This window comes from Gavialis gangeticus, unplaced genomic scaffold (genome assembly GCF_001723915.1).
Source record: "Gavialis gangeticus isolate Ggan-Ray unplaced genomic scaffold, GavGan_comp1, whole genome shotgun sequence".
NCBI lineage: Eukaryota > Metazoa > Chordata > Crocodylia > Gavialidae > Gavialis > Gavialis gangeticus.
In genome coordinates, this window is record NW_017729022.1 from 64,206,421 (window position 1) to 64,218,198 (window position 11,778).

General features: G+C 46.1%; 1 protein-coding gene across 1 annotated transcript in view; it reads left to right on the forward strand.

Moving 5' to 3' along the window:
• TMPRSS6 (transmembrane protease, serine 6) overlaps positions 1 to 11,778 on the forward strand; it is a 61,917-nt gene that overhangs the window by 42,229 nt on the left and 7,910 nt on the right. The window contains exons 12-16 of the mRNA XM_019515270.1: positions 657 to 755; positions 6,045 to 6,158; positions 7,029 to 7,145; positions 7,630 to 7,798; positions 8,269 to 8,540. Coding sequence (XP_019370815.1) covers positions 657 to 755; positions 6,045 to 6,158; positions 7,029 to 7,145; positions 7,630 to 7,798; positions 8,269 to 8,540 — 771 coding nt within the window. The remainder of the gene's footprint in view (positions 1 to 656; positions 756 to 6,044; positions 6,159 to 7,028; positions 7,146 to 7,629; positions 7,799 to 8,268; positions 8,541 to 11,778) is intronic.

The following is an 11,778-nucleotide window of genomic DNA, read 5'->3' on the forward strand; positions in this document are numbered from 1 at the left end:
CGCCTCTTGTGCATACAGGTGCACAAGCCACCCTGTGTCATGGACAAAAGTGCACACGCACACACCCACATACATGCACTATACACATGCATAATCTCATTTAGAGATCCCAGCACAAAGCATTCAATTACTCACACCACTTACATAGATACCGAAGCACTGAACATACAGACACCAGAGAGTTCATCTCCGTGTCTCTATTATGGAGCTGGCCTTGGCATTAGATGATATGGCTTAGTTTAGTCTCACTTGAAATGGTTGATTACAAAAGTTCTTAGTGACAACTGGCTCCTGCTCACCTTGGAAATCTGCAGATGTGAGATCCTGACTAGGATTCTGTAAAAGCCCCCAGGGAATCTATTCTATATTTCCCAGCCAGCCAGGTGCACAGTGGGACAGGTGCAGTGCTGGTGAGAGTGCTATTTCCTGGCTCCTGTCATATGACACACGGAATACAAAACAACCATGCCCCTGTTGCACAGCTCAGGTCTGTTTGCTCATTTAAGGACTGTACCCAGGGCATGCTGTGTGCCTATGCTGGCAGTGCAGATGTGGTTAGAAAGCTCATAGATTCACACTCCACTCTCAAATCACAGCATGTTGCTTTAGGAAAGTTCCTGGCACTGGGGACTTAACATTCCCTTGTGATTTTTCAGCCTGTCCCAGGGAGTTCCTCTGCTCTGTGAATGGCCTGTGTGTCCCAGCATGTGATGGGATCAAGGACTGTCCCAATGGACTGGATGAGAGGAACTGCGGTGAGTGATCCACTGTTCCCACCTCCCTGCTCCCATCTCTCCTCTCCTCAGGAATCTGCAGCTTAGTTTGACTCCCTTCTGCACAGAACCTGGCACTCAGGTCTCTCAGGGAAAAGTCTGGGGGAAAATGGAAACCTTTGGGAGACCTGGCTACACCAGTTAAGTGTGTGAAAGTAACACAGGTATTTGCGTGGTGACAGACGGCAGCTCAGTCAGGAGTTAAATCCATGATATCATGCACAGAATCTTCTTCCCCCCACAGCCAGAAGGCAGCTGCTGTGAATATATACACACAACATGACTGCTATGGAGGGATTTACTCCAGACTTTGCTCCACAGCCAATTGACTCCCTAGCAAGGAGCAAAGGCATGACCTCCCACATGGCTCGGCCCATCGCCTGCACAACCCAAGCCAATCAGCCCACCAGCTAGAGCCTTGACTGCCCATGATGTATGTGGCACAGTGAAGCTTTTTGTATTTGCAGAACATTGACAAATCTTTTCTCATTAAGCCACAGGGCTGCCCCATGGGGTGGGTATTATTAGTGTTCAAATTATTACAGATGAAGGAAACAAACAGAGAGTAAGCTCAGGTTATTAAACCAAGGCCACCCAGGCAGCCATGGGCAGAACTTGCTCTACAACCCAGGAGTTCTTGGCTCCTAATCCCATACTCAGTTTATTGGGCCATCCGGCCTATAGGCAGCACTGTCAGCGAGTATTAGTCCTGGCACACAACACTTCCTCCCTGCTGTTCCAAGGGCTCGGATGAGGCTCAGGACTCTCTACTCGTAGGAACACAAACACTGGATCTGATCCAAGGCCCATCCAATCCAATCTCCTGGGCCTGACAATGCCAGCACCAAATGCTTTGAGGAAGGACACCGTATCACGGAATATTACGGAATAGCATGTCCATGGCAGACATTTCTTTCTAAAGCCATTGGTTAGTGCTTGGTTTATACCTTTAAGCATGAGAGAATATGTCCCTAATAGGGTTCTTTAAGGCCTAATGTTGCTGTAGATAGTCTCATTATCCACATAAATGTCTGATTCTTTCTTGAATCCTGTTAAGCTCTTGGCCTCAGGGATATCTTGTGGCAGTAAGTTCCATGGGTTAATTATGAACTGGATTTTTTTTAAAGGATTTTTCAGTATTAAATGCATTCACTTTCAGTTTCCACAAATGAGACTTTGTTCTTGTATTTTTAAAAAGAGTAAATAGGAACTGCTTGATTTCCCTTCTCTGGGGAGTTCGTTATCCTGTGTGCCTGTTGTGTGCCCTCTTAATAGTCTCATGTCAAAATTAAACCATCTCCATCTTTTATATCTCTATTCACATTGCCTCAAGTTATTCCATGCCTCTAATCATGTGACCTCTTTATATTTAATTATCACATAACTAATAATGTTACTGAGACAATGTTTAGAGATCTCAGCCCCATTGTGTTTGGCACTGTACACATACATGCATGCACACACACACTATAATAAAACAGTTCCTGCCAGAAAGAGCTGGAAGTCTTAAGTATCAGATAAAAGACTACAGGTAGATAAGAAAACAGGCAGTGGCAAGCAAGAGGTAACCATGAGCAGTTGTGTTAGCTGTAACATACTGTATAGTCAGTGCTCACTGAGCCATTGTTAAGTATTTTGCCAGCATTGTTAAAAAGTCAGTTTTGAAGTAAAGAACTGAAGGAAGATTGTGTAGGGGCTTTGTGGTCTTCTGGCATTGCCCCAGCTTTTTTGACATGGGATGGCCAAACCAGAGTCCTATGTTTCATAGAATCATAGAAAATTAGGGTAGAAAGGGACTTCAGGAGGACATCTAGTCCAACCCCCTGCTCAAAGCAGGACCATCCCCAACTAGATCATCCCAGCCAAAGCTTTTTCTAGCTGGGTCCTATAAACCTCCAAGGACAAAGATTCCACCTCCTCTCTGGGAAAGCTCTTCCAGTGTTTTACTACCCTCCTAGTGAGAAAATTCTACCTACTGTCCAACCTAAATTTCCCCTGCTGCAACTTGAGACCATTGTTCCTTGTTGTGTCATCTGCCATCACTGAGAGCAGTACAGTTCCATCCTCTTTTGAATCCCCCTTCAGGTAGTTGAAGGCTGCTATTAAATCCCCACTCAGTCTTCTCTTCTCCAGACTAAATAAGCCCAGTTCCCTCAGTCTCTCCTCAGAAGTTATGAGAAATTATGTGAGTTATGTACTCCAGCCCCAAACCATTTTTGTTCCCTCCAGTGGACTCTCTCCAATTTGTCCACATCCTTTCTATAGTTGGAGGGCCGAAAACTGAACATAGTACTCCAGATGTGGCCTCAGCAGAGCTGAATAGAGGGGAAGAATCACTTCCCTTGACCTACTGACAACACACCTACCAGTGCAGCCCAGTATGTCATTATCCTTCTTTGCAACAAGGGTAGACTGCTGGCTTATAATCATCTTATTGTCCGCTGTAATCCCCAGGTCCTTTTCTGCAGAGCTGCTGCCCAGCCAGTCAGCCCCCAGCCTGTACTGGTACATGGGATTGTTTCAGCCTAAATACAGGACTTTGCACTTGTCCTTGTTGAACCTCATGACATTTCTTTTGGCCCAATCCTCCAATTTGTTGAGGTCACTCTGAATCCTAGCCCTACCTTCCAATGTATCTACTACTCTCCCAGCTTGTTGTCATCTGCAAACTTGCTGAGCGTGAACTCTATGCCATCTTCCCAGCCATTGATAAAGACATCAAACAAAACTGGCCCCAGGGCACTCCACTTGATACCAGCTGCCAACTAGACTTTGAGCCATTGACTACTCTCTGAGCCTGATGCTCCAGCCAGTTTTCTATCCACTTTACAGTCCATTCATCCAGCCTGTACTTCCTTAGCTTGCCTGTGAGAATATTGTGGGAGACAGTAGCAAAAGCCTTGCTAAGATCAAGGTACACCACATCTACCCATCTCCCTGCATCCACAGTGCCAGTCATCTCATCATAGAAGGCAATCAGGTTGGTCAGGCATGACTTGCCCTTGGTGAATCTATGCTGACTGTTCCTAATCACTTTCTTCTCCTTCAAGTGCTTAGAAATGGATTCCTCAGGGATCTGCTCCATGATTTTTCCAGGGACTGAGGTGTGGCTGACTGGTCTGTAGTTCCCTGGATCCTCCCTTTTCCTTTCCTTAAATATAAGCACTTGGTTTGCCCTTGTCCAATCATCTGGGACCTCTCCTGATCACTGTGAGTTTTCAAAGATAATGGTCAGCAACTCTGCAATCACATCAGCCCACTCCCTTATCACCCTCAGGTGCATCCCATCTGACCCTATGGACTTGTATATGTCCAGCTTTTCTAAATAATCCCTAAACTGTTAGTTCAGTAGTCTGGGAGCTGACCTTGCCTGTGAAGACTGAGGAGAAATAGGCACTGAGTACATCAGCCTTTTCTGCATCCTCTGTCACAGGTTGCCTCCCCCATTCAGTAAGGGACCCGCACTGTTCCTGATCCTCCACTTTCTACCGCTATATTTGTAGAAACCCCTCTTGTTACCATTCACATCCCTTGCTAGCTGCAACTCCAGCTGTGCTTTGGCCTTCCTGATTTCATTCGTATGTGCCTGAGCAATGCTCTTATATTCTTCCCTAGTTGTTTGTCCAAGTTTCCACTTCTTATAAGCTTCCTTTTTTCGATTTAGTTTACTGAAGATTTCCCTGCTAAGCCAAGTGGATCTTCTGCCATACTTGCTAGTATTCCTGCATATTGGGATGGTTTGTTCCTGCGCTCTCAGTAAGACTTCTTTCAAGTACAACCAATTCTCCTGGATTCCTCTCCCCCTCAGTCTGGCTTCCCAGGGGATCCTGCCTTTGAGTCCCCTGAGCAAGCTGAGTTTCTATCAAACGGTGCCCCATTGTTTTTTTATAAAGGCATCATAATAGTATTTTTTGCATTGCTCTTATTCTTGTGCTTCTTACATTCTAACACAAACAGTCAATATACAAAGAGTAAATAAGGGCAAGTACTTACTATAGTGCAGCTGATGCACTGTAATTATCAAGTATTACCCCACAGAAAGTGATAGCTAAACCAGGCAGCTTACCCCTAAATGAAACAGGGCTACATTACCCTAGTTAAGCTTTCACTTACTGTAGAGTATAAGCAGGCAGACAAACAGGAACTGTGCCTCAGCTGCTCAGTGGAAGGTTCCATTTCCCCTTTAATTCACTGCAGTGGGATTGTCTGTTAGTACCTGCCCATCTACCATTTTAAGCTCTGCTGTGCTGTGACTAGAGACTTCCATTGAGCCATTCCCAATAACACCCAGGCCTTTCTTCCATGCTGTTAGTGAGTTTAAAATTCAGTTACATGTAAAAGTAGTTCAAATCGTTCCTTCCTAGATGCACTGCTTTGCATCCATTGGCAACTGGCTATACCTGCTTTGTACATTGCCTATCCCCCAGTCCTGTCAGGGGCTTCTGCTCTTCCAGTCTTCTCTAGTCTCGACTCACCCAGACAATGTTGTGGCCCTTGTGTATTTTGCCACCTCCCTGTCCCCTGACCATTGACAACTGTATTAAACACTAGTCCTTGCACAGCACTGAGGCCTGGGGCACAACACTCTGGGCATGTCTACATATGCATTTACTCTGCCTTAAATTTACTGTGCAGTAAGTTACTGCATGGTAAACAGAAATAGGCCGGCGTCTACACATGCAGGCATAAAAGCACATTAATGCTGTGTATGAAATCACTTGGGACTAAAGTTAGTCCCAAGTCAGTCCACACACACAGTGTTACTGTGCAGTAAGAAGTCTACATGTGTCTTACTGGACAGTAACTAACTGGGTGTAAATTTGATACCTGCATGATACAGGTATCAAATTTATGCTCAAGTTGCCATATTTACTGTGCAGTACGGGCGTGCATGTATAGACATGTGCCCATACTCCCCCCCACGACACCACAGCAGTGCTCTGCTAACGCTCTTTATTTCTGGTGCTCAGTCCTCTCCTACCTTCTCTTAACCACAAATGATCCGTCTCAGTTAGAAAAAAGGGGCTTTGTGATGGACACAAATGGGTGACAGGGGTAAGACCCAGTTTTTTGCCAGAATTCCAGAAGCAAAGCAGAATAGTCTCTTAATACCCTATATAGTTCAAGTCCCTTTCTCCTGCTAAGTAAATGTCACATAACTTTTCAGTTAGAATCTACTTGTCGCTAATGGTGGGTGTTGCATTGAGAAAAGAGGCTGCAACTTGCCATTCTCTTCTGAAACCCTCCTGTTTCCTCCTTGTGCTTTCGTAGTGTGCTCTGCAAAATTCCAGTGTCAGGAAGACAGCACCTGCATACAGTTCACAAGGGTCTGCGATGGTCGTCTGGACTGTGTCAACGGGAGCGATGAGGAGCAGTGCCATGAAGGTAGGGCAGGAAGGTCCCTGAGGTTGGAACAAGGTTCTCTTCTGCAATGCCACCTAACTTGAGCTATTGATAACCTTCTACTCTGAGCTCCCAATAAATGACAGTGGCTGCCAGCAAACACCACAGGACTGATAGCTATATTTTCTCTCTGAACCAAACACAAAACACTGTGGTATTTCTAAAGCAGCCCTAGATAGGAAGCTTTATGCTATGAATTTAGGTCAGGCAGGGGTGAGCAAATTCTGGCCCTCAGGCCAAATTGGGCCTGCAGCAGACTGCATTTCCCAGCAGCCCCTGCCTGCATCACTGTGGCCAGTTTCCATGAGATCCCAGGAGTGGTGGAGCCGTGACAGCACGGGACCAGTGTGTCCATGGAGACTGGGCCCAGCATTGCTGGCAAGGCGCAACTGGGTGAGAAGCCGTTCTGGGCTGGGATCTTGCAGCGGTGACAGCGTGATCCAGAGCTGGGGCACAGCTGTAATCTGCTGCCCGCACACTCCAGGCAGGGACATGTGGGCAGCGAACTGCAGCTCTGCCCCAGCTCCGGACCACACTGGCACCACTGCAAAATCCCAGCCCTACCCCAGAGCAGCTCGGCGCCCAGCCGCTTGCGCTGCCAGTACTGCTAGGGCCAGTTTCCATGGAAACTGTACTGTCATGGCCCCACCTCCTAGGATCTCCATGGAAACCAGGGCAGGGGCTGCTGGGAAATAAAGTCCAACCACCAGCCGGATCTGCCATTTTGCCCACCCCTGGTTTAAGGATTCACCAAGGCAGAAGGCTGAGATTTCTCCCACATCCTCCACTGAATGAACTCCTCTCCCCACTTAGCTCTCCTGCTGACTCTTCCTTCCACTTACATCCTTGCAGATGTTCCCTGCGGGTCATTCACCTACCAATGTGCAGATGGGTCCTGTGTGAAGAAACCCAACCCTGAGTGTGACTCAGTTGCAGATTGCAAGGACCTGTCTGATGAGAAGAACTGTGGTGAGGAAGGACTAATGTTGCCTTACACAAAGTCAGGGCATTCTGCCAAGCACTACCGATTATCAGATAGAAAGGAAGCTCATTCGACCAGTGTTCAGGTTGGCACTTGTTGGAGTCTTGGTGGCACCAGCTTGAGAAGGCTCCCACTGATAGAATATGAGCCAGCCCTAAACAGGCACTGGTGAGAGGAAGCTCACAGTCCTTGCATCCCAGCTTAGCCAATTGGACATATCTGAACAGGGAAGATAATGCAGAGCAATTATACTTCCCTGTGACAATCATCAGGATAAACCTCAAATGGGAATTCTCACTAGCTTAGCTGTTGACTGTGCAGAACATGCCCCCCACTGTGTGTTAGGCAAAGATGGCAGGGCATAAACAGAGAACTGGGAAGTCAGTAAAGCAAAAGAGAGGGTCTGATACGATGTATGGTGATGTCTTCTCCGCCTCGTGGTAGATGCCTTTCATAATTCCTTCTCCTTAGATTGTGGATTACAAACCTCGTTAAACCGGATCGTGGGTGGCGTCAACACTCTAGAAGGGGAATGGCCATGGCAGGCTAGCCTGCAGATCCGTGGACGCCATATTTGTGGTGGAACACTCATTGCTGACCGTTGGGTGGTCTCAGCTGCCCACTGCTTCCATGATGAAAGGTAAGTGATACAGGAGGAATGTTGGGCAGGAGATCGGCATCAGATGGCTTTCAAAGTACCATTAACATGAGCCGTTTGGGCCTTAGCCTTATTCTAGTTGTGGTGCAGAATGACCACAGAGTTTTGTATGATGGACAAACTCAGCTCAGTAGTGCTCTGGGAAGTCCAAATGGAGATGTCTGTGTCTGTGATGGGGACAGAACCATAGCAGAGAGCTGGTGGGGGGGATCCCATCCACCCAATGCTTACACTGGCCATCATTAATAGCCCTGTCCCTGTCAGGAACACTGAAGATACAGGGGACTCAGCTTCCCCAGCCACCTTCTCCATGTTCCTTTTTTTTTTATTTTTGCATTTCTGATTTTCTGACCCTCTCCTTCCTCTTCTTCTCTATCACTCTCCCTTGCAAAGCTCTATGCCTTGTCTGTCTTCCTCATCAAAGCAAATGTTTTTCTCCCCTGCACTCCTAGACTGGCTTCCCCATCCATCTGGACTGTCTACTTGGGCAAGTACTTCCAGAACACCAGCAGCTACAATGAGGTGTCCTTCAAAGTGAGCCGCCTCCTCCTGCACCCATACTATGAGGAGGACAGCCATGACTACGACGTGGCCTTGCTCCAGTTAGACCATCCAGTTATCAGTTCACCCTTCATCCGGCCTATATGCCTGCCTGCCCGCACCCACCTCTTTGAACCTGGTCTCCATTGCTGGATCACTGGATGGGGGGCCCTCAAAGAAGGAGGTATGTTGCAGGGCATTTTCCGATCTCGCTCCATATTCCTCAAGGTTAGGGCTGTGCGAAACCCAGCCCATGAACTGAATACAGCATCCTTCTCTATGATCTCTGGTAAAAGGAGGGTTTTGTATTGTACAGAGCCTGGTTGCACAGACAGGGACACTGGAGACTCAAGGAAAGCCTGAAATAGATACATGTGGACAGCCACATGAGCATCCTTCTGGAGCTAGGGTATACCTGTGGGTGCAGGCAGGAAGGGCACACTCAGGTCTGTCCTGACCAAGACTCACTGCTCCCATAGTGTAGATAAGTCCTTTTTATCTCTCCTGAGCTTGGCTCTACTTCTTGGTAGCAGAATCAAGAAGTAGGACACAGAAGGTCTTGTAGTCAGGAACTTTCAGACTTCCTAAAAATGTATCACAGCATGGCTTTCTGTATATCACCTCACTCTTAATTTAACCCTTTAGCTCTAAAAGTTTGAATGGGCCTGCGCTAGGTGACAGATGGAATATTTGGGGGAATCCTCCCTCCAACCTGTATAGCAACATGCTATAATGCCACGATGGCAGCCTCCCAGCTTTGCTTGAGAACTAATTTATGGGCATAATATTAAAGGCACAGAGGGCAGCTAGATGCCCAACTCACAGTGAAGGACTCCTCTCATGCTCTCTGTCTCTGGTCCCACAGGCCTTAAGGGCCTGTAACCACCTTAACTACAGACATCCATCTCCTCCTGTCCTGTGCAGTCTCCTTCCACATTGTCACATCTTCACATGCCCCTTGCAGATCAGGTCTTAATGTTATTTTCCTATCATTGCCTTGGTTTGTCTCGAAATCAGATACCTTCTACCTCAGCTTCTACAAACTGCCTCACATGCTTTCTTGCATCAGTTTTCATGATATGCCCTGACCATTTCATTCTCTACACGCGTATCTTGCTCAAGACATCGGGTCTTTTGTAAAGGCCCGCAAGCTCTTGATTACATCTCCATTTTCTTATATTGCACCAAATACTTTCCTTAGCACCTTGTTTTCAACCACTTGCAGCCTTTTTTCCATTTGCCTTTGGCAGCATCCAGGATTCACATCCATATAAAAGGACAGGTTAAACAATTGTACTATAAAGAAAGTCTCCTAAATAAATAAATACCACTTCAATGCTGAGACAGTCCCAATCATGACATTGTGGCATCACATTGCTCCAGTGTGGAATAGTGTTGCTGCAAGGATCTGGAACAAGTTCCCCTGAATAAAGTCAAAGAACATTCCAACTCTGAGACCCATGAAACATGAATAGAGAACATATAGACTTGTGTCTTTTCTTCCAATTAATAATTATACAACACAGCCTCAATCTACCGTAATCAGCGTTGCAACAGGTACCCTTTAGCTCCCCCTAGTGCATCATCACATTTTATCAGACAAAATAATTGCAAATGGATGCAGCATCACAATAGCACAAGATTCAGGACAGATATGAGATTATAATTATCTGGGCTTGCAGATTAGACTCATAAATGTACAAAAGAGAAGGAGTATTGAAGTGCATAAGTGTCCTGCTCTAGAACTGATCTCAGCAGGAGGGCTTTGGATTGAAGACTCATTAAAGGGTCTTTGATCAGCAAGTAGAGCATGGAGGATCTTTTCTTATCATCATTATTTTTGCAGACCCATGTGAAGAACCATGTGTATTCACAGAGTTTTACAAACATAACCCTTCCCAACAATACAATAGTCTCCCATGAGAAGTAACAGAAACCTTGATTTAAGATTTCAGAATTAACTAGTGATTTAGGACACCCAAATTAAGATGCTTTAAAGAGATCTGATTTTCAGAGGCCAGTATCTGTGCACTTCCTGAAATTTAGGTCTTTTTGGGGTGTTTTAAGCTGAGCATCCTAAAACAGAGACATTTTAAATCATTCATCCCTTTGTAAGAAAGGAGGCCCCCTTCATTTAACATGTGTGAAATTAGTTTGGACAAAACTCTAGCAAATATATAGTAAGAACCAACCCTAACATTCATAAATTCATAGATGTTAGGGTCAGAAGGGACCTCAGTAGGTCATCGAGTCCGACCCCCTGCCCTGGGCAGGAAAGAGCGCTAGGCAGAGTAGGGAACAGAGGGAACAGAGTAGGTGATCTACTGGAAAAGTGTTTTCCCACTTACTCGGTATAATTCTCTGACAGGGAATTCTTCTCTGAAGAAAAGGGTCCAAATTTAGACCTCTTGTAGGCAGGTGCAACTCCATTTAGTTTAAAAGTACTGTCTCCACGTATAGCGGATCACAAGTGGGGCCCAAACTCCTTGTTAAAGAGTTCACGGTTTAATTTAGAAAGAGAGATATGAAAAACAGGGAAACAATTCAGAAGGTAATGGGAGGATGATGTTAGAGAACTGATCACTGTCAGGTAGGGCAGCTTTGTGAAGGGAATGGTAAGGGGGAAAGGAAGCTCCTTTGCAGGGTACAAAGTCTGCAACTATTCTAAACTCATGATGAGATGCTTGCAGCAGAAAGGGTGGCACAGGGGATGAAATGGAGCAGAGGGCAAGAAAAGCAAAGGGAGATCCATAATGAGAGAGGGTGGAGAAGAATTCAGGAAACCTAAGGTAAGAGGACTGAGAAAGGGAAGGGCCACATTGGCCCAGATGTGTTTCTGCATCAATGGATTTCTCTCATTCAGGGGCTAATGCAGCTCTGTAGAACCATCATAACCCTCGTCCCTGGTGAAATGGTCACTCCAGGACACAGAATTGCCAGCATAAAGTTTCACCCTCTCACTTGCTCTGATGTCTCCTGAATAGAGCTAATTGGACTACTGGTAGAGATGTAGAAATTTCACAAAAAACAGCATCTGATGATGGGAGCTTGGGCTTACAAAAACTCCTACTACAGATCCCTGAGTGAGTTAGTCTATAAGGTACAAATCCACCCTATTGTCTACCAAAGCTTTTGTCAGAGAGATTCTACTCCTTGTTTATCACAATCTTGACTGGAAAACTTTGCTCTGAATCAAGTGGAGCAGGATCTTGAAACGGAGTCTCCACCACCTTCCCAGGCCACATGGAGCCAAAATAAATTTCAAAACCTCAGAAGCTGCTGCAAAATTGAATTGTCATTGTCCAGACAGCTCTGCCCCTTGCATGCCCCGCCAGGTGTACAGTGATGTTAAATACAGCCCTCCATACAGAGCCTTGTAGGGGAGGGAGGAGCTTGAACTGACTCTAAAAGATGAAAAGCCC